Source organism: Parambassis ranga, chromosome 2, assembly GCF_900634625.1.
Source record: "Parambassis ranga chromosome 2, fParRan2.1, whole genome shotgun sequence".
In the NCBI taxonomy this organism is placed as follows: Eukaryota; Metazoa; Chordata; class Actinopteri; family Ambassidae; genus Parambassis; species Parambassis ranga.
In genome coordinates this window covers 6056048-6077974 of record NC_041023.1, presented here as the reverse complement: position 1 = coordinate 6077974, position 21927 = coordinate 6056048, and the positions used below count along the sequence as shown (strand labels likewise).

The window sequence follows — 21927 nt, the reverse complement described above, 5'->3', positions numbered from 1 at the left end:
ATATAATAAACCTGTTGTCAATTAACCAATAATCGCAAAAACACATTATTTTATTATATTTCTTTCTCTAGTGCACTACAGTAAATTGTTTTCCTGTCAGTAGATGACGCTACATGTCTTCCGGGACGCTTGGTGGCGCCATATTCCCTTCGTATATGCGGAAGTGTTTTACATCACTTCTCAGGCGGCGAGTAAACATACCTACAGGATGTCGGAAGGCGCTAAGTTTTAGCTTGAAATGTCAAATGATACAAACTGTTAGCTGTTGTACAGAAGCCATATTCGCTGCGGAAAGCCTCTAAACAAATAAACCAAGACATTTAAGCCTTTGCTCTGTTACAGTGAAAGGCGGGCGGCTGCTAAAATCAGGGATCTCAGTTTTACGTTTAGCTAGCGTGCTAAGCTATATGCTAGCCACCAGCTAAGTAACGTTCGGTTTTGGAATGATAGAGCGCGGCGAAGGCTCCACTGGATATGGCAGCCGGAGCAGCTACCGGCGGCTCGCTGGAGTCCACATTAGACAGGAAGTTTCAAAGCGTTACCAACACGATGGATTCAATTCAAGGGCTGTCAACGTGGTGTATCGACAACAAGAAGTTCCACAGCCTGATTGTGCGACACTGGGTGAAGTGGTTGAAGAAATGTAAGTAGCTTTACTGCTTGCTTAAGTTGCTTGCTTTTATCGAATAGAGAGCCTCGCTCGGCATGACACACAGCAGACAGTTCTGTGCAGTGTTTAACACTTAGCAGAACCTTGGTGCAAGCTAATGCTGCCTTCGTTAATTGACCAGACAAACTTTCGTTAGCTGCCAGATAAAGCTGTCATTCAGGAGGATGCTCAGCTTTGTGTCACTTACCTGTGGAGGCTAAGTGCTGCTCTAAAGTGGATTTCCAGTTCATTTTTGGCGCTTTGGTGACCTCATTTGGAAAACCGTACCACTACAGTACAGATACAAATTAAATGGTGTATTTTGATGACAACAATCGCACTGAAATCCATAAAAGTGTCTGTTGTTTATTCTGAGCGGAGACTTATTTGACTAAAGGTAATTTCTTTGATAAATCCCTCTGATCAATCTACTGATGAACTGATATCTCCACACTGCTTGTGTGAGCACTGAGCAAAGGTTTGTCACTAAATTATTTTGCTGAGTGAGAAGGTAAACCCTGCTGGTGTGTAGGGATGGATGTTTTTCTTCGTGATGACATGCTGGTTCTACTGTAACATATTATTTCTGGTGGGCTCTTTGTTTTATTCTCTGGGAACTTACGACTTTGTTTTGTCTGTGCTGCTTTTTCATTTCCTGTCTGTCTTCCAGCTGTTGGCTGATGTTTCCAGTTGTGAAATGTTTTATTTAGTGTCTGTCTGTTTACAATAACAGATCAAAAACTCCTTTTGTGATAAATATTGATTTAAGCAATTTAAACCCAGTGATTTAAATCCAAATTGTTCATCTTTTTAAATCTTTTTATGTTACATAAACATTTTATTTTTAATATCCTACATGGCTGAATGTAATTATGCTCTTATGTGCCAACTTTGTGGTTATAGTTATAGTTTATATAAAGCTGTGAAGTATGTAAACACATGGACATGCTTTGTTTTTTTATTTTTTTGTAGTTTTACTGAGGAGTGTCTTTTCGGCTGACATTGTTAACTCAATAAAGCTAAAAACATGTGTTAGTTTTTTATGCTTCTCACAGAAAGTTGCTCATATACCTGTTTATACTCAGAGTAAGTGCTGTTACTGTTAAAGAAAAACCTTGGATACTTATGAGTGTGGGAATCGACTCTTGTGTCTTTTTATGGGCTGTTAATTGCTAAAATACTTTGCATCAGTACAATATAAAGGATCAGATCTATGGATCAATAGATGCATTATGCTGGAGTCAGATTTACCTTTCAGGTGCTAAATGGAGAAAAGTATTGATTTAAAATGATGCACTATAAATGTATAAACTATAAATAAAATATAGAAAGATCTCTGTTACCATCATATAAAACTGAAAGGCAACTAAGACTGTGATTAGTGTGTGTTGTTGTTGTGCTGCCCCTCTCAAGGCCTTTTGAAGGCCCTTTAGGTAATCAGAGTAACTCATGAATTGCTTTTGGCCTTTGCTAAAAAATACTTTGAATTACAATACTTATATTATACTTTACTGTCTTTTTTTTACAGCTGATTCCTCACACAGGCTCAACCTTGTATACCTCGCCAATGATGTCATTCAGAACTGTAAGAGAAAAAATGCTATTGTTTACCGAACGGCGTTTGCGGAAGTGCTTCCAGATGCTCTCATGCTGGTCAAGTAAGATTTTTTTCATGCCTTGTGGTTTGGTGTTACAGAAGCTAAAGGCAGATTATAAACACTTAGACACAGCTATGTGTGTATTTGTGTCCCGGTCTTCCTGTCAAACCAACCATATTCTGTATCTCTGATATTAAAGAAAACATCTGTCCCTGAAGAACACTTATTTTATGTCTATTTCCCCTCTCTCTTGTCTCCAGCCATGAAGGTGACTCCAAGGTGGTTAAATCAGTGGAGAGGATACTCTCCATATGGGAGGAGAGGGGTGTGTATGCAGGGACACTCATCACTGAGCTCAGGGGTATTTTGGTCAAAGAGGAGTCACCACCTGAGACACCTGTGGAACAAAAGAGTATGTGTGTTAAATATTTAATAGATCATCCATCACACCATTTTCACTTTTTCATCCTTGTTTTCAAACTATGTCCATTTTTACTTTGTTACTAAATACTCATTTATAACTACATTTCAAAGTCTGTTTGTTGTAGTTGTGTAATTTTTCATTCTTATGTTTTTTAAAGCTCCAGTTGAGTCTAAAGCAGAGCTACAGTCCAAGGTTGTTGCAGAGTTTGTGGTAAGCAAGAAATGATTATGAGCTGTTTTAGAAGCACAGTTGTCCTGTTTTATCCTTCAGTCCAATATTGATCTGATGGTTTGACTGAATGCTCGCTCTGCTGCAGCCCCAGGCGCTAATAGACCAACTGTCCAGGTACAAGAGATCTCTGGAGGAGGTTGACCTCAGAGAGAAACAGCTGGCTGCCATGAGGGTTGACATCTACAGTTCTGATGCACTTAGGAAACTCAAAGGTGCCTGTCTTTCACTGCCTTTTAAAATTAGCTATCGTTGCACTTTTTACTTTACTTATTCTACGTTACTTGGCTCTTACAGATAAAGCAGGAGGAAAGAAGTTCTCCAGGGACTTTGAAGAAGGAAGCGCTCAGCTGCAAGACTTTGTAAAGTTCTTTGAAAAACAGAACAAAGTAGGACCTCCCCTCCTGGAGGCACTCACCAATGCAGATATCTTCTATGAAATGCAGTACAAGGAAGTCAAGATTGTTGCTAATGTGAGTGATGCAATGTTTAGTATTCTCACCTTGTGTCACCCCTGAGTTCCTGCTGTGGAAAAAAACAGTTTAATTGTTTTATGTTTCATTTTTTTATAACACTATTACTTCTCTTCTTAAGGCCTACCAAACATTTGCTAACCGGGTGACCCACCTCAAGCGTAAGCTGGACTCCTTGAAGGCTAGCTTGCCTGACCTGGATGAATCACCCATCCCCTCACCCTCTGCAGATGCTCCCTCTCCAACGGGCTCAGAGTCCCCCTTTCATGGTCTGGAACTTTCCAACCCTGATCCTGACCTCGATGGTTCTGCAATGGAGGATGATGCAGAGCCACCAGCCCCGAGCCCTCTGTCCTCACTGGGAGGTTCCCCCGGTCAGACAGAGATTATTGGGGAGAATGACAATCGCGAAGTGGAAGACATGGACCTCTCTGAGGAAGAAATGATTGATGGTGGTATCATAGGTAAGGGAAACTTAATGAAAGAATATTTGTTTCCTGACATACAAATCATATAACAAGAGCTGCTTCTCTCTGTTTTTAATGCCATTTCTTTCCATCCTTAGTTGAGGGAAAGACAGAATCCATCCCCAGCCCAGAGATGTCCCCTCCAAGTCCTCCAAGAAATGAGCCACCATCAGGAGCAACAGAGCTCTCTGTCACACCCCCTGTAGCCACTACTGCAGCAACTGTAGAAAGTGTTAACATGGATAAAATTGGCTCCATCCTTAACAGTTTAAGCTCTGTCATGAAGAGCACAGGTGAGTGCTGGTGACTATTTTGACACAAAGCTAATTAGGCTCCAATGTATTCTTTATATAAGTATTTTTTTCATTTAATTACCCTATTGATAAAATAATCAAATATAGATTTAGAGTTTGACCGAGTGTTCCTCTTTGTCTTGCAGGACCGTTTGGGGAAAGTCCTCCTACAGTTGCTTCCGTTAGCTCCTCAGTGAAGAGCACAGCTGCTTCCCCTGTGGTCTCACAGGATGCCAATTCACTGGTTAACATTCTCTCCAAGGTGGATGTGAGTCCTGCAGATCTCCTCAGTGCTCTGTCCAAAGTTCAAGGCCAGGGAAGCATTGAAGGTACGAACAAGAAGTAGCCTGTTGTTTTACATACTTTTGAGCAACACTAAAACACATTTGTGGGGGTCTTTTGTCTTTCTTAGGCATCACTTCTCTGCTGAGCAGCTCGCCTCCAAATGTTGCTAAAGACTCCTCCAGTACAGGCAAGAATCATCCCTCTCTCTCATCCACGTCTGCACCTATGGTAGCCTCCCCAAGTCCATCGCTCTCCTTCATTGTATCATCCAGCTCCACTGTAAGGCAGAGCTCAGGCAATCAAACACCCGGTCAGACTTCCAACTCAGCCTCTGCCGTGGCCCAGACTCTTCATAGAGACATGGATTTGACATCAGCTCCAAAACCATCATCGTCTTCTAAAAGTTTAGAGTCTAAAATCCACAGTTTCCTGCAGGGGAACCCTGCTTTTAATACATTTGACATAAATTTTTCTACACACCCAGCTCTGAGAGGTGATAGTTTCAGCCCAGTAACTGGCACAGACACTGAGGATGGGACCCCAGTGCGGGATGAAGGGGGAGGCACCCCAACTCAAGATGAGATTATGGACAAGCCAGTAGTGGTCCCATCCCCTTCAAACTTAAATCAGTCTTCTGTTGGTGAAACTGCTGAAACGGCTCCTATTGCATACCACAACACCAACAAGCAGAACTTAAACAATCCGCTACAGAAAGCTAATTTACCACATGGTGTGCCTCTGAATGGACAGATCTACCAGCCATATGCATATGGCAAACCGGAGTCAGAGCATGGGATTACTGCACCCATTGCACACTACCAGCAGATTTCTGCTCAAACAGAAGGGCCAGTTCTTGGTGAAAGATCCTCAGGCAGTGCCAGCAACACACAGACAGCAGAAGACTTTCAGGGGGGGAATGAAATGGGCTGGTATGGTGACAGTTACTTAAAGGGGACCTCTCAGCAGCCCAGTGGCTACAATGTGACAGTGCCAGGAGAGACAGCAGGACTTTATCCGTATCAAGCAGAGAGAACTCGAGAACATCTAGAGCTGGTTCCCCAGCAGGGTGCTGCCACATCCCCCGCTTTCTTCAGAAGCAGTCTACCACCTGTCCCAAAGTTTCCTCCACCCCCTTCTTATGGTTTGGACACCCCTCCTTCCTCGACCAATACCATGATGATTCCTCCAGAGCAGCAGCCAGTTCCCAGCACAGACACAGGGTTTGGGACTAGAAGTGACAGCGTCATTGGTGGGATGGTGGTCCATGACCATCAGCACAAGTCTCTGTTTCATCCAGGTGATCTGCCATATGACATTGATCAGCATCACCTTTGCCGTCCAGAGGATTTACACCCTCAGCTGGACGACATCCGTTACCATGATGACTTCTGCCAACGTGATGCCCATTTCTACCAAGATAATCCTTACCACCACCCTGATGATTCATATTACAGGCCAGGCAGTCCTTCGCACCACTACCCTAGAGTTCGAGGGCGCCTCACTCCCCCAATTTTACCCTCTGAGGACCCTTATTATCAGAGGCGAAGCCCTCCTCCTCACTTTGGTCCCAGGAGGCCACCGCCCCCTCATCATGAAATCCGCCATCCTGGCATGCGTCCTCCTCTTCGGCCTCTCCACCCACATCCTAGAGGACCACCACGTCCACCGTTTCCTCGGTTCCTCGGCCCCGATCCGAGATTGAGAGGCAAACGTCCAGGTCCAAGAGGAGGGGGTCCAATGTTCCCCCCAAAAAGACCCTTTCTACCCCCTCGGTATTGACTGGACAAGAAGTAGCACTCTGTCAGGAGGAGGCAGATATTCTCTGAGTGTTAAGGTACATATCCTGCTCAGGAACACCGATAAATACAAGAGAATGTGGGGAGAAAAGTGCAGATACAGAGGTGGGCATTAGACTAAAAAGTGACACTGAAGAAGAATTACTTCAGAAGCCAAAACTGCATCTGGTGAAGAAGTATACAGGATGATCAGAGGCTTGACCACCAAGAGACATGAGGCTCTGAGAAGGTTCTGCTGTGCTGAAGAGTGAAGACAGAAGATGAAAGGAAATAAGAGGTGGCTATATAATTCACTTTTTATGATATTTGCTCCTCTATGAATGATAAAATATGTAATTGAGCGTCAGTTGGATATAGGTCAGACTGTGCATCATATGCGTGCATGCACACAGTCTAAAGGTCCAGATCGTTGTTCTCCCTCCAAGTTGAATCCAATGATAGTTATTTTTGCTAAGAAAGTAAGACGAAAATGTAGTTGGTACTGTTTTTAGTTGTTCAGTGAGCAGTTTTGACTGCGTCTCTTTCATGGCAGCAGAATCCTAATAGCTTTTGTTAAAAAAAAAAAGCCCATCAATTTAAACTTTACTTTGGATTAAAGAAACATGAGTGTATGTTATAGAATTTCTGTTTCTTATACACAGCACAGCTAACATAATTGGGGGAAAATTATTTTTTTACTGTTCCAATTCTTTGAGTGTTTTATTTGTGAAGTGAGGCCTTTCTCCACTTGTTCGCAAGATACCGTCTGGCGATAGATTTTTACCTCTCGTTATAAGTTCCTCAAAGAAGAGCAGCGCAGAAGGAGAAAGAGGCGAGTCGTTTTTTTTTTTTTCCAGCCACCTGACACTGACAAAGAAGAAGTGCATTTCTGGGGCGGGAGGGATGAAGATGGTCGTCATCAGTTTCGTTCAGTTGTACTGCCTAATAAAAATCTAAGTTTGAAAAAATTTCTCTTTTTATTCTTTCCTGTGATTTTTTTTTTAGATTGTTGCACCACTGCTCATCTTCACACACACACACACAACACACACATTCGACTACCTACACTACACTACAACTTTTGGCTTCCATCAGAAACATAGTCTCTAAGAAAATTATCAACACATACAGATGAGACGTTTTGCAATTTAAGGGTCACATTTAATATGTAAAATAGTGGCAAATGATTAATTTAATTAATTTAAACCACAATCTTTTTTCAATGGTCTTGTGGGACTAATAAAAGGTTTCTTAATCTTAATCTGACAGTTTAAAAACAGAAGTCTACATCTTTTATTTCACAGCTTTAAACTACAGCAATATTTTATTTTTTAATTAGGCTATAAAATGTCAAATTTGTAAGATGAGGTAATGCACTTCAGCAAATGCCCATTCCTTTTTTAATTTTAGACTCTTTGCTGATTAATCATTAAATCTCATCTTTACTTATTTTGCTTCACTAAGCTGATTTTTGTGTTTTGGTAGTTCGGTTGCCTGGATCCACACTTAACTGTCAGATATCAGACTAGAGGTTTCTTATATTAAAGGTATAAATAAATGATTTAATGTAGCAGTATATACAGCAGTTATTAGAATAAGACCCTAGATTAATATGTTTTTGTTGAAAGTGGCCTCCTTTTCCTTAAATTAAATTAGAGCTTTAATAAAATTATAGTTTTATAGTGTTTTATTTTGAAAACATTATTTATTTTGCCATTTTCAACCCTAAAATATATTTCCCAGTGTGTGTAGATACTATAGTTCAGCACTTTATGAGGCTTAACATCAATTAAAAAATCAGTAACTACATTCTACAACATCATTTCTTCCTCTTCCTCTTTTTCTAGTGCCCATTATAATGATCAATATAGTTTGGTGTTCATTAGATAACATTGAACTTAACCTCATCCCCTTCCTTCCTGCCCCTCTTTCCACCCCAGCTGGGACCACACCTTGGTGTGTCTAATGTGATGGAGAGCTTTTAATATTTCAAAAACTTAGGAGTGATACCAGCAGGATCTAAACAACTACGATAAACAGATTGTCAAATTGTTTCTCTTTTCTTTGTTTCTAGGTGTGAGTTTGGAACGGAGACCCAGGGGAAGCAGGAAGGTTGGACAGACACAGCATTGTGAGTAAGCACAGCCAGGATTATTGTAAAATAAATGGCAGTTTAACCCTCAGAAATCCATGCTAATTGATTTTTTTTTATTTTCACTGCAATATCAAGTCAACCATGTTTATGGAAACCGCACAATCATGGCAATAATTAGTGTCTGCTGTGCATGGTAACAGTCATAGACCTGACCGAGTGCGTTATAAATTCTGTTCAGTAAAGCGTGTAGTTAGCCTCAAACAAAGTGTGTAGGGCTGATAGGTATAGTTACAGTCACTTCCCACTTAATCTTTCTCTCATTTCTTTTAATCACACACACACACACACACACACGAATCTTTCATTCTCTGTTTAACGTCCAGAGCAGGAATTTCTACTCATTCAACCTCTCTAAAAACTAAAGACTTAGTTTTACTTCTTTCTTTTTCTTCTTTTAGGCTGCTGTATGCTTTTTGGCACAGGATCAATCAAACTAACATTTTCTCTCTAAATGCATTTCCAGTTACATTGTCAATTTCTTTGCAAAAACAAAGTCATTGTAGAGTAGCTAGAAGAACAATTTAACACAACATCTTCTTGGCTGTGTGAATGTCTGATGTCACCCTAACTAAACCTTTAGAGACCTCTAGAGGGCATCAGAGAACCAGTCATAATTTTGATGAGTTGAATACTTTTACTCTCATACATTTTCTATTCAGCATTTTTACTTTCCGAGGTGTGTCTGTGCATCACACAGGCTTAATGAGCACATACCTGCCTGCGGAGGAAGGTGAAGGTTTCTCTGTAGAGTCGCTGACCCACGAGTAAGCAGCAGTGTTTGTGTTGTTATGCCTGTGTTACATTGTAATTCTCTTATATTCTCTAGATAATGTGATAGTTTGATTAATCAGCAATGCTAGCAGGGCTGTTTATGCTACACTGTTAATTGATGGTGATTCTATAGTGATAAATATTAAGAGGCAGTGGCAGTTCTACATTGAATTACTCACCCAAAAAGGTGTGTGTTGTTTAAAGATCTTGTATTGTCTCTCATATGGTGAATGTGAGGTTGTATTTCCAGTATTGGCTGGAAACGGTTTGCTACTGATATGTTTGTTGTTCTTTTAATTACAAAGTCAAGAAAGTCAAGATCTTTTAGATCTTTGTGCAAAAGGGAGAATTACTTATTTTGAATACACAGAGCCTGGTGGCTGTTTGACTGTAGTTATTTTAATAAATATTACTAATATATATTTAGTCAGTATTGTAATGTATTAATTAATAATACTTCAAGGAATTTGTTTAAAGTTGATCTAATGACTGTTCTGTGTTTCTACACCACTCCCTCCATCTACATAAGTAAAGAGCCTGAGAATCCATCCCTGTATCCTCTTCATGTTGGGAATTGTGGTATTAAGTTGCGTTCTAGCCAACACACCGTCATGAACAAGTGACAAACCCCCAATCAGTGACATTATTGGAGCAGTAGCTCCATTACAATTATATTATTATTATATTATTTAAGATACACTTCCTGCATCAACTCCTGCAGGCCTACTTGTTCTCTGCAGAATCATGAATCATCCACCAAGCTTAAATGACCCCCTGCAAACTTTCATCTGATTATTTGACTCGTCAGACTAATCCTTGTGAATACTATTAAAAAACAACATAACTTAAACACACAACCTAAATAAAAACACACACAAAAAAACAAAACACACAAAAATGTCTTCCGTCAGCCAGGTTTTGGCTCCCCCTGTCAACAAATAGGAGTTGATTATGTTGCTTGCATCATGTTGTGTTATTGGAGTGTGTTGTCAAATTAATGATGATGTTTAAGGAAACCGAAATTAGTCCAAATATTTAATTATTAAATATTTCATTACAACTGTGTGTTAAAGGCTGTGTATTAAGACATCCCTGCACCTGTTTGTTGTTTCACCGCATATTTTAGCAAGAGACAGCGAAGTCGCTGACGCATGGATGTAGCACATGGATCCCTTACAGTCATCTAAATGTGGTATATGATAGTGCCTCTACTTATTTGACCACCAAACCTCTCCCAGGAACAGTTACACAACTGTGTTAGACATCATCATCTCCACTTAATAACAGTCATTCAGTTAAACACACTCTACATTTTGTACTGAAGGGTGCCTTTACAGTCCTCTTTCTGCAGCATTTTCTGTCTGTCAACTCTTCTGTAAAACATGTATTATGCAGTATAATGTATGAGAAGCTCAAAGGTCTGGTTTTAGAAGTCATTAAATTCAAGTGTTTTATTGGCATGTTCAGTCACAGGACTCTGGGGGCTCATAAACGCTCTCAAAGATTCAGTAGAAGTTCAGAATTATGGAGTTCGGAGAGCTGATAATCCAGTTTTTCCTCTGTCAGCACATACAGGCTTTCATCTTGGCAGTTTGTTTTTACGGCTTGTGTTTAAAGGATCAGCGCACAACCTAATTGTTGTCATTTTGTCTGGTGCTAGTCATTCTTGAGGTTACCTATACAGCACATATAAACTGTATGCTTCAATGCAAGTCTATAGTGACAAAACATCAGCATGTCTCTTGGTGCGCTGAGTTGTCAGTGGACTCTGTCCCCTAATATAATCTGTAGGTCAAGGAGATTAGATGGGACAGATAAAGGGTGATCTTAGCCACCACAGACCTGACTGTGTTAAACCTTTATCACCTTTAATATCTTTAAACTTGGACCTCTGGTAATATCTACTTATCATTTACTTCTGTTTTTTGGCATAGCATTCAGGACATGAGGGGTTGAAATTCAACTTTTTTCAAAATAATCAAAATATTTCAACCCATTGACAAGAATAGGGTAGCTTCCGCTTTAAAATGTGTCATTTCTCAGAATTTCTGAGCTACAGAGACACTTTTTAACCTTAAAACTATTCACAAAGTATTACACTATTAAAGTTGTACTCAACGTTTTGGTATCTAGAACTGGTCTTTGAATCAATTCATGTAATGTTCTGGCCTTTTCTGAGTTTGTAATGGATTTTTGGGGGTAATGGCTCTGATCAATTCAGAGCAAAACATCCATTGTCATTGTTATTTATGTTATTTATGCTGCTTAGTTTGAAGAACACATACACAAAACAGAATAATCATTCCTGCTATACAACATAATTTATTAAAAAGCACAAAAACAACTCTGTACAAAGCCGTATAATACAACAAGTGCAACCAACACATGTAGAGTATTAATACCTTGATCACCATATTACCATGCCCTGGTTACAGTGGACTTTTGACGGCCCCTTCTACTGAGTGACACCCTGTGTCATCTGCTACACAATGTCACATGGTGTGAGCATTTAAAGGATTTGTTTTTGTCCCACCACATGTATTTACAACAAGAGTCTCTGTCCTCGCCCATAAATAATAACATATTTAAAAATGTTACTGTTATAGATGAGCCCAGAGATAACTGGACAGTTCATGCTTTAAAAGCTGATTTTCTCTTCATACATTGACATCAACAATAAAATACCCCACCCAGTCAGAAGGCCAACATTCTGCAGCAGAAACATCAGCCAGGGCCTCTTGTTCCTGATGTGCACCATGGTGGGCAGCTGCAGAGACAAAGAGGAAACATGGCCATTGTAATTTGATTTATTTTGATGGACGCTGCTGTATGATTTGTCCTGTGAGCACTCACCATGTCTGCTAGTCCAACATACAGAAAAAGCCCTGCAGTAATGGCAGCTATCCACTGTTTAGTCGCCAGGTCAGTGGCCACAGACAGAGCGATGTAAAGGCCGATGAACGAGGTCATGCCACTGGCAAAATTTAAAAGCAGAGCCCTGCGGACGGACACGCCGCAGTGCAGCAAAATGGCAAAATCACCTGCAGAGAGATAAGATGGAAAGAGTTTTTAATAATAAACTATCAAATCAGGCACTGTGTGTGTGTGTAATGTTTACCGAGTTCATGTGGAATTTCATGGCAGAGCACAGCCACTGAGGTAGCCAGGCCAGACTTCCATGACAGGGAGAAGGCTGCACCCATCGCTAATCCGTCTGCAAAGTTGTGGATCCCGTCACCAAAAGTTATCATATAAGGCAGCAGACGCTGTTCTGTGGAGGCAGACAGAGACATGGTCTGTGGCCGCGGTGCTGAATGTACGGTTATTCCAAGCTAATGATGTCATAGCTGTTTTTGTGTTGGAAGTCACTTTGCTCACCTCTGGTGTGCTCCGTCTGCCCTGAAAGGGATTTCTCATTGTCGTCACACCCAACCTGAAAAAAATTAATGAAATCCTACTGTTAATTAAAGAAGAAATAACATAGCATAATCTCTCTTGGTGTCTTCACATGATGTGAAGGTTTATATTCTATAATTGTAACCTAATGCCTAAGTCATACATGCAGTGTGTCTATCCTCCACCTGGAACATTGGAAAGTGCTGTGTTTCTTACCAGATTTGCTTTTGAGATGGACTGTGACTCTTTTTGTTTCCGTTCTTGTTGATACATCTCTAAAACCCTGCCATGGTCACAGTGGTGAGGCTCAGATTCTTCCTGAGAATGAGAAGGACAGGTTTCTGAATAACTCTCTAAAGGCTGGGGACAAAATGAAAGCATCCGTTCTCTCACCGCATGGTGATGCTGATGATGGTGGTGATTGTCTTTGTGTGTGACCAGAGAGAAGATTGTCTCCATCAGGTAAAAGTAGTAGATACCAGCTATCACTACCAGCATCTTGTATACATAGTCTGGTGTTTCGTCTTGGTGGTCAGTATGTGAAGCCGGGTTGCCGTCGTTGTTGTCTGAGTGTACGTGCAAACCCAGAAACTAAACAGGAAGAAACCACATTCAGCTACAGCAGGTTTACAGTTGTGGACATTCAGTTTGTTGGTGCTTAGTGCTCACCATGGGTATCAGATGCAGTAAGGCGTCTCCAGTTAGTGCACCGACAGCCATGCTGATACAAAACTGGATACACAGCTGGAACACACTGGTACAGGAAGCACAGAGGAGCACCACAATGCCAAACATGGAAGTCAGTGTTATCACCACATTGGCGATGGTTGCATACAGATATCCTACATGAGAGAAAGGGGAAGGGGGCGGGTTGTTAGTGTGGTTTAATGCATCCAGGTCCAGTTTCTTGTCATTGACATGCTGACTTACTCTCAGCTGTGGAAAGCCCGTCTTGTTTCACTGGTTCTGTGATGTGTGTGCAGGCTCCACTCAGGATCTGCTCGATGAGTGCAGGGCTGAGCCGAGCCACGTCGGACCGACCCAGACCTGCGGGGTCAGATTTGTTGTCGCCCAGACTGTAGATAAGGACCAGCTGTTCTGCTGAGAAACAATGCTGGGAGAGGAGGAAATACGTTAGGTGCATTGTCACATGATTAACTTAAAGGTGTGGCCTCTATGTTACCTGTTCCCACGTTGAGTTTCTCTCAAGATGTTCATGGCTGCTCCTCTTCCTCCGTCTCTGACCTTGGTGATCATGATGGGCATGTTCATCTTCCTTGTGGTCACGTCCGAGGTTCAGACTCCTCATAAGTACCTTCAAATCTATAAAACACAAACTACTACTGAGCAGAGTAAAAAGTACCAGAGACCCAGACTTGAGTAAAAGTACAGATACGCTACCAAATAATTACTTAAGTAGAAGTATTAGAAGTCTTATTTAAGCATCATACTCAAGTAGAAGTATTAAAATAGTCACTATCTTTTGTACTTAAGTATTAAAAGTACAAGTATGGAGTTTTATGCTCAGTCTGATAAACCAGCTCCACACAACTTAATGTCACAATTCGCAACATGAAGAGGATACAGGGATGGATTCTCAGGCTCTTTACTTATGTAGATGGAGGGAGTGGTGTAGAAACACAGAACAGTCATTAGTTTAACTTCCTTGAAGTAATATTAATCATAACTACAGTCAAATGGCCCCTGGTGGCCAGTATTTAAAACCATAGAATCAACATGAAAACAATGTAGCATAAACAGCCCTGCTAGCATTGCTAATTAACCAAACTAGCACATTATCTAGAGGTTATAAAAGCACACAAGACAAAGAGGAACAATGTAACTGATGCGATTCATTGAATAACAACACTGCCGCTCACTCGTGGGTCAGCGACTCTACTGAGAAACCTCCACCTCCTCTCGGTCTCCGCCTCCTTTGCAGGCAGGTATGTGCTCATAAAGCCTCTGTGATGCACCGACTGGGCACAGCTTGAAAAGTGTGTGTGTGTGTCTGTGTGCTGAGTAAAAGTATTCCTAGATTTGCTTTTAAATGAACACTCACCTTCAATTGTGGAATTCTGTGAACCCAGCCAATCCATGATGTAGTCCAGGAAGAAGCTTTCCTCTGGGAGGGGCTGACCAATCAAGCAGTGACCTAGCAGGGCGTGATACAGGACACGGGCCAAAACTGCACCCACTTCCTGTCCCTGTTCATGTGAAGATGCGTGAACTTCTTCCATGATGTCACTGGATGTTGTACATCTCTGGTTACCATGGTGATAAGGAGGAGAACGGATCAATACAACAAAAGAAAAGGATTAGAGTCCTGCTCAACCAGCACACCTTATGACTGAGGCTACATTACTAGCTTAGCCTTCTCCTGCATTATGCACTTGACTAATAGGCCTGTGCATTGGCTTATTAGGACCTATGAGCATTCCTGTACTGATGACTGCTGCAGTAGTAGATTATGATGATGCATTATATAGACACAAAGGGCACTTAGAATCCTCTGAATACAGGGCAGACCTTAGCAGTCCTACAGCTGGTCTAAATATGATAAGATATGTATAATAATGGGCACGGACAGTCCATCAGGCTGGCAGAAGTACATGCTTACCTCACTGTCTGAGGGCTCATAGTGGCGGCCAAGCTTGTGAAGAAGAACATCTACATCATGAATGTCTGCGTGTGGTTCACTCTCCGCACGCGGTGAGATTTCTTGTATGAAACGCTCGGCCTCCTCTCCCCACCTGCCCTGCCGTATCGCGGTGCAAACCAGACCGGGAGAAGACAGGTAGAGGACGGATCCAGCGGCAAGAGCGGTGAACTGAGGCGCCCGGATGGTGACATTTTCTCCGGCTTTTCCAGTTGCTTCATCCTCATGGATGGAATGATGGTTGATGAGCTGATGGACGGCGTCCGCTAGGTCACACTGTGGTGAGACAGAAGGTCATGAATCAGCAGAGGATCATACAACAATCAACAAATGAAGAAGCAACAGGTGCCAGTGTCTGATATGAGCTGGTCATTAAAGACTATTGGAGTTTTAAGATAAGCGGTAAAGGATCCATAAAATACAGGACAACCATCTGACCTGACCCACAGACTGACAGGGAGGAACAGGAAGAATCACTGATTCTTTTGGACAGGCAGCCAACGCAACAAAGCCACAAAGGATCCAGACAGGTCCGTGAGTTAGTTGGTTCTTGTTAATTGGGTGAACTGACCCTTTAATAGGAAATAATCGCTGCCAGCACAGAAACATTAACAGGGCTGGGTCAAACTGACAGAACTCTCTGACACCTGACATAACAGATAAAACACACCTTTTACTGTGGATCAAATGAGGTTTATTACCTTATCACACCTGTTTATAGTCTTTGATATAAGTATTAACCCAGCAATTAAAAAGTGCAGTAAAGCTGTTAGTCATTGCTGTGTTTTTGCCTATTGTTTCCTGCAGTGGTTCAGATATTTATTACTTGAGTTGTTGTGTGTATTTGTGCAGCTGACATGTAGGAAGGTCAAGGACTTTGCTCTAACTCAATGATAAAGTGAAGAAAGTTGTAAGTAACAGCACAGCTGTTAAGTTTTATCTCTAAAAGGAAAATTACATAAAAATTAAATAAATAAATAGTTTATTCAGATGTTAAACAATTAAACAATCATTTGCTAAATATTTCAGGAACAGAAAATAGCAGAAGAACATATCATAAATACACAAATTAACCATATTTTACCCTAAATATTTTAAATTATTTCTTATTTAATGTGAGATTTATTTGGATGAATTAAAAGCTGAGCGGTTATCAGATGATCAGGTTTGGTTATTGGCTTTTGAACCTCGACCCCTCACGGCTGCCATGCAGGCAGAACACCTGGCCGCGGAGTTAGACTCATAAAACTCACCTTTTCACACGACACTTCTCCGCACTGCACACGGTGCTCCAGTGTATTAAAGAGGGAGCGAAGGGACGGCCCGGTCAGATGCTGCTGTCCCGGAGACACCACGCCGACCACAGCTCCGAAAACCTCCTCAACGGCGGGAGACCCCGAAACAGAACCGAACGCACCCCAACCAGGAAACAGGAGAAGAAGAAGAAGAGGCGAGGAGGAAAACATCTTAAAACTTTCTTTTTTTAAATGTGGTAAAAAAAAGGAGCAAAGGAGCAGGAACGGGCGGATGGAAGCTGATACAGTCCCAAAGTCTTTCTACAGACACATGGAGCTGTACAGAGCTGCGCTCTCAGCTGCTATCAGTTTAAAAACCACTGCAGGCTCACCGGACCTGGACTCTGGATTGTGATTGGCTGAGAGCTGGCTCATGCTCTTCTACACCTGTCAGCTAAACCGCTGTCACCTGAGCAGGGCGCGCGCCTCACATGCATCCCCTTATTATTATGTGACTGATATGTTTGTTTTTCTTTTATAAACATTTGTACAAAAAACAGTTCTTATATTGAATACACAGAGCTGGAGGCCGCCCCCCATCCACATAAGTAAAGAGCCTGAGAACCCACCACCTTCATCCAATTCATTCATATTGTGGCCTTAAGTTGTGTTTTTAAGGGCACCCCCACCTTACCCACAAGCACAGCATAATGATGACATAATGCTGAACATTTTAACCCTTTATTTACTATTTCTGATGAAATAGGCCTAAATAATTTTATTCCTATATATAAATATGTCTATATACATTTTCATGAGTTCTTGTACATTTAAGAACAAAATAAAACAAAATAAATTAAAATAGTTTTAGTGTATTATCCTGTCTATAAAGAACTTATTCTCAGACTAAACATGCAGCACAGCACAGGTCTGTTACAGCCATCAGATAAAATGTGGATTTTCTAGCTTTACATGCAACCCGACACAAAGAATCCAAAGAATCTTTGAACACCTTTACTCAAACAATGACTGATAGTGTACTGTGAATAAGGTCATTAACCTTCAGAAGAATATGTGACTTATTATAGTCTGAGGGAGGTTCAGGTTTCCACTCACTCTGTACATTTCCTGGTAAGATGCTGACTTCCTGTAAGAAAATCTGTCACAGATCTCTACTTCATGATCTTCTTCTTATAACTGGTGACATTTTAAGGTGAAGTTCATTCTTGACTTCACAGAACATCATGTGAGTAATGCTGTTCCTCATATCTTAGTGAATGAACTCACAAACAAGAGGCCGGTGATAGAGAGGTGTGTGTCTGACTCTGGACTGACCACCAGATGGCGCAGCTCCTCTGTATATTCACACTGTTTACATTACAGTACCAACATAGTGGTTAAAAAAAAGCTACATTTGAAGTTAGAAAAGTATTAGAACTATTATTATTATGTTCAGAAAAATGATTGTGCTGCCAAATTACATTATAACGGTTTTATGTTATAATATAAAATTATATATTATTATAATATTTTAATAAAAAATTTTGAATTATTTTAAGTTGGAGGCACATACATACAGAATTATGTTTGTTTACAAAAGTTTACTTACTGCTGATGCACAAAAATAACAATAATTATATTATATTAATTATAATAACACATCTATTTGTTGTATATATATATATATATATATATATTATTTTTTTCTTCATTGCTGCATGTTTGTGTTTACTTTGTCAGATCCGGACTTTTTGTTTTGTTGCTTCATGTTTGCTACATGAAGTGAAACCATGTCACTCGCTGTCAGCCAGAAATGACTGAAAGGAAGGATATTAGGTTGATTGGCTGCACATGACTTCACACACATGAACAGACAGCAACACACACAGAGATGCTCGCTTATATGGCATGGGACTCTAGACATCTGTCCCCACACATACACACACACACTCAGACATAAGCATGGTGACCGCCGCACTGCTAATCTTTGAGACAAAACACACACTGTCCTGTGACCTGCTTTCACACTGCTGCCCCTTAATGTCATGATGTCACTGTCCATTATGTTGTCTTTCAGACAAACCTGTATGTTCTCAACACACACATTCATCAAGTCCAACACTGTCTCACACACACACACACACACACACACAAAGAATGAGGAAAATCACTGGCAGTATGTCAAAATCATGTCTCATGTCTTGTCATCAGTAACTATTGGCAACTTTCCTATAGGCTGCAGTATAGCTTTTCAAAATAAAATAACATTTAAGAATGAAAAGTTCGAGGCGAGAGATAAAAATACAGAAACAATGATCTATAAAATGAGGAGTTCAGTGTGAGTGTACATCTGGAAAGAGACAGGATTCAGCGCACTCATTCACACTCTGTGTGTGTGTGTGTGTGTCACACAAACATGAGCCTTTAGGATAAAGACTGTCCTTTCAAAGTGTACATTATTTACAGCCAGCTCCCCCCTCTGCCTGATACACTCTCGCTGCTCGGCCTCTCAGGCCTACTTTCTCTCTGAGGCTGATGTTTCCATTACAGAAATAAAAGCATGACGGCTAATCCAGTTATATGTTCCCTGGACAACACATACACACACACACATTTGAATGTGCATGATACACACATGTATATCCAAGGAGCATTGCGCACACATGTTGCAAGCAGGCACATGTAAACAATAGCACACACACACAGTATGGGGGTGGGGGTTTTGTGACTGAGGCTAGACCTCCTGTCGTGACAAAATCAAACAGAGCTTTCTGGAGCTCCGGAAATAAATACTAAACACTGGTAAAACACACACAGACACACACATAATGGTAATCTCCCGAGACAATTTCCCACAGAGTTGTACATCCTTCCCATGGAGTGAAAATGTGGAGAGGAACAAGGTTTTAGAAAGGAAGAAAACTGCTTTATTCTTACTGATGATTTAACAATAATGATTTTTTGACAATTTGGTCTGATATTTATTTATTCTTTAAAAAATAGATTTGTATTTGAAAGGCAATGTCTTGGATGTTGCTCAGATACTCACATGTACCTCACTGTGTGAGGTAAATGTGATGTCAAAATGCAGCCTCAAGTGGCCAAAGAAGGAACTGCAGGTTTTTGACACTTGTGTCAACAGACATATAGCCACTCTAAAAACAATAAATCCTACATTTCCCATTATACAACACATGTTTCTCCTCCAGATGTTCTTCAGTCACGCTGCTGTGTTTTTCCTCTTTTTAGTCAGATGAGTTTCATGTTTTCTTTTCATCTACAGTGTAATAATGTTTCAGAGTCGTTAACACAGAACTTGATTAAATAAATCAGACACAATCATCTCTTTCTTTATATTTAGAAACCTTCTTCATTTCATTTCAGCTGCAGCACACGATGACTCCTTTGGAGAAGTCACACAAAGGCAGCTTTACTTTATTGAATAAGTTAGTTGTTAATATTGCATTTGACATTTCTGTCTCTTCATTTGTATGAAGGTCCACAGATGGAGGGAGCAGGAGTATAAATAGCAAAAGGATGAAGTGAAGAAAAAGTGAAGTGGGACTGAGAGTCACTGAGGTCTGTTTCTGTCTGGTGAAAAGACTAAGTAAGGACAAGGGGACACAGAGCAGGTATGTCCTACATGCATGGACACACAGGTCATTCTATATAATTATACAACCAATCAGAGTTTCTCTCTTTGTCTCTTTTTTTTCCCTCTACCACACATTTATTAATTCACTGCATTAACCCTCTCATGCCTGGCTGAGTGTGTTCTGTGGACGCTGCAAGTATAATTGGTATCTTGCTACTATTTAGCGTTCATTGATTGAGTTAATTATGTCCTTAATGAGGACACTATTTATCCCTATATCTAATTAAAGGGTAGTTACACCACTTAATTGTCGGTGTCCTGGAAATGTCCGCACAAGTTGAAAACTGCCGTCCTCTGGGATCAAAGTGTGAGACTCAATGTCCTCTCTGCATCAGTGCATCGGTGAGATCTCTGGGTGGCATACGTGTGTTGTACAAATGAAAACAGACCAAAGACAGCATTTAGATTACAGATATGAGCTGCTTAGCAAAGCCTATAGCTAGTCTGATTCAGAGTGTGTAGGGACAATGGGCATAGTTATAGACACTTTGTAGGTATGGCTGCAGCCACAGTTAAGAGTAGGGCCGACTGACCCTTAGCCTTCATCAAAGCTATGCTGCTATAGGCCTGCTCAGTGCTCCACTGAGCACCACCACCACCATCTCAACACTTGCCTTATAACAACAACAACCTGCGCCATGTTTGACCTCTGTTGTTTTTGTTCCTCTCCTCTCGCTCTTTTTCGTCTTTTCTGTACTATCTACGTCTTCCTCTTCTTCTCCTCCTCCTCCTCCACTTCCTCTCCCTGAGGACCATTGTTACCATTGAAAGGGATTTTTTTTTACTTGCCACTGTTTGCCTTAAAGTGTCTCTGGTCTCTGGAGACAATTCTAATCCACTGACACGAAAAAGTTTAAACATTTTTCTGTTTTCTCACCACAGCATCTGTTTTACCAGGCGACCGTACAGTGAACGTTCTGCAGGATCTTTGCCCTCTCATTGTGGACCGCGAAGAGGAAAACCCTGAAGCCAGTCAGCAGCCTTCTTACCTTACAGATAACAGGATCACATAACATTTACTGCCCTGTCCAAGGTACAACTCTCCCCTGTGAAAGCTGCTGGAACAGAGGCCAGTTCCACCTGTTGTCCAATTGATTTATTTGTTTTGTTACTTGTTGTCCTGCCATATGTTTGACTAAACCAGAACATGAAAGGTTTGTCCATAAAATCACATGAATCTATGTAATTTGTCAGGGAATCACACACACTGGTCAAATGTTAATAACTGCTTTTGGTGCTAAAAGCATTCAGCGGAATGCTGACTGTGGGAGAGAGTAAGAAGAAAAGAGGTGGAGGAAAGAAAGAATGGTAATGAGGAAGGGTGGGGTGGGGTGGGGATTAAAAAAAATCAGTACTTAAAAATAATAACCATGTCATGGCCTGATTGGTTTGGTTTTCCCATATTTAACTCAGTGGACTGAGAAATGAGGGAAAGACGGAGAGAAAAATGACAGAGGAGGCGTGAGGAGAGGAGGAGGACTGGAACAACAGATGAAGAAAGGAAACAGAAATAAAAATGTTAAACATATAGATACATTTATGTTCTGCATGTTTAATAATGCAATAATGACACTGTGTGTGTGGAAGGCTGCAGTTTGTTTTTATTATGACAAGTATGAAGCATTTATTCTCCATGTAACCACACTGAGCCCTGTGTAGAAAAGCTCATCAGTGCCTGAAGTGCCTTCAGTTATTCCAGCCTTATTTTACTGTTTACTGATCATTTTCACACACACACTGGAAATGTGTCAATCCACTGCTAAGCTGAACTTGATGTGCACGAGTAGAAGTATTTCACTTTTATTCAAAATGACCCAGGTTACCAGTAAAAATATTTTGGTTTTAAACTCTGCAGGGACTGTTT

General features: G+C 40.9%; 2 protein-coding genes across 5 annotated transcripts; one reads left to right on the top strand and one right to left on the bottom strand.

Annotated features, from left to right (window-relative positions):
* Positions 1–174: 174 nt before the first annotated feature.
* Positions 175–21317, top strand: LOC114431705 (regulation of nuclear pre-mRNA domain-containing protein 2-like). Of its 4 annotated transcripts, none has more exons than XR_003670189.1 (13): positions 175–643; positions 2178–2307; positions 2508–2659; positions 2829–2881; positions 2988–3114; positions 3197–3372; positions 3494–3836; positions 3938–4132; positions 4279–4461; positions 4545–6490; positions 8267–8323; positions 19906–20040; positions 20946–21317. XR_003670189.1 is itself a non-coding variant. In XM_028399298.1 (10 exons), the coding sequence occupies exons 1-10, from the start codon at positions 475–477 to the stop codon at positions 6194–6196; spliced, it is 3180 nt and encodes a 1059-aa protein (XP_028255099.1). In that variant the 5' UTR covers positions 175–474; the 3' UTR covers positions 6197–7067. The 4 variants fall into 4 exon arrangements, 1 of the variants encoding a protein (XP_028255099.1); XR_003670190.1 differs by having other exon boundaries at positions 8267–8327; XR_003670191.1 differs by lacking the exons at positions 19906–20040; positions 20946–21317 and having other exon boundaries at positions 8267–8360.
* LOC114431706 (zinc transporter ZIP4-like) lies at positions 11421–16683 on the bottom strand. Its single transcript, XM_028399299.1, has 12 exons — positions 16427–16683; positions 15135–15449; positions 14577–14778; positions 13698–13837; positions 13445–13628; positions 13184–13356; positions 12908–13105; positions 12731–12832; positions 12497–12551; positions 12237–12389; positions 11972–12159; positions 11421–11885 (listed from the first exon to the last, which is right to left on the bottom strand). Exons 1-12 carry the CDS (start codon positions 16637–16639, stop codon positions 11757–11759), a joined length of 2052 nt encoding a protein of 683 aa, XP_028255100.1. The 5' UTR covers positions 16640–16683; the 3' UTR covers positions 11421–11756.
* Positions 21318–21927: the final 610 nt, after the last annotated feature.

Bases quoted from the DNA above. Each gene is read 5' to 3' on its own strand.
- LOC114431705 (XM_028399298.1), top strand. From the start codon at position 475: ATGGCAGCCGGAGCAGCTACCGGCGGCTCGCTGGAGTCCACATTAGAC. The intron at 2,308-2,507 runs GTAAGATTTTTT...TCTTGTCTCCAG, and splicing joins GATGCTCTCATGCTGGTCAA to CCATGAAGGTGACTCCAAGG. The intron at 3,837-3,937 runs GTAAGGGAAACT...TTCCATCCTTAG, and splicing joins GATTGATGGTGGTATCATAG to TTGAGGGAAAGACAGAATCC.
- LOC114431706 (XM_028399299.1), bottom strand. From the start codon at position 16,639: ATGTTTTCCTCCTCGCCTCTTCTTCTTCTTCTCCTGTTTCCTGGTTGG. The intron at 15,450-16,426 runs GTGAGTTTTATG...GTCTCACCACAG, and splicing joins GAGAAGTGTCGTGTGAAAAG to TGTGACCTAGCGGACGCCGT. The intron at 13,629-13,697 runs GTAACATAGAGG...CTCCTCTCCCAG, and splicing joins GAAACTCAACGTGGGAACAG to CATTGTTTCTCAGCAGAACA.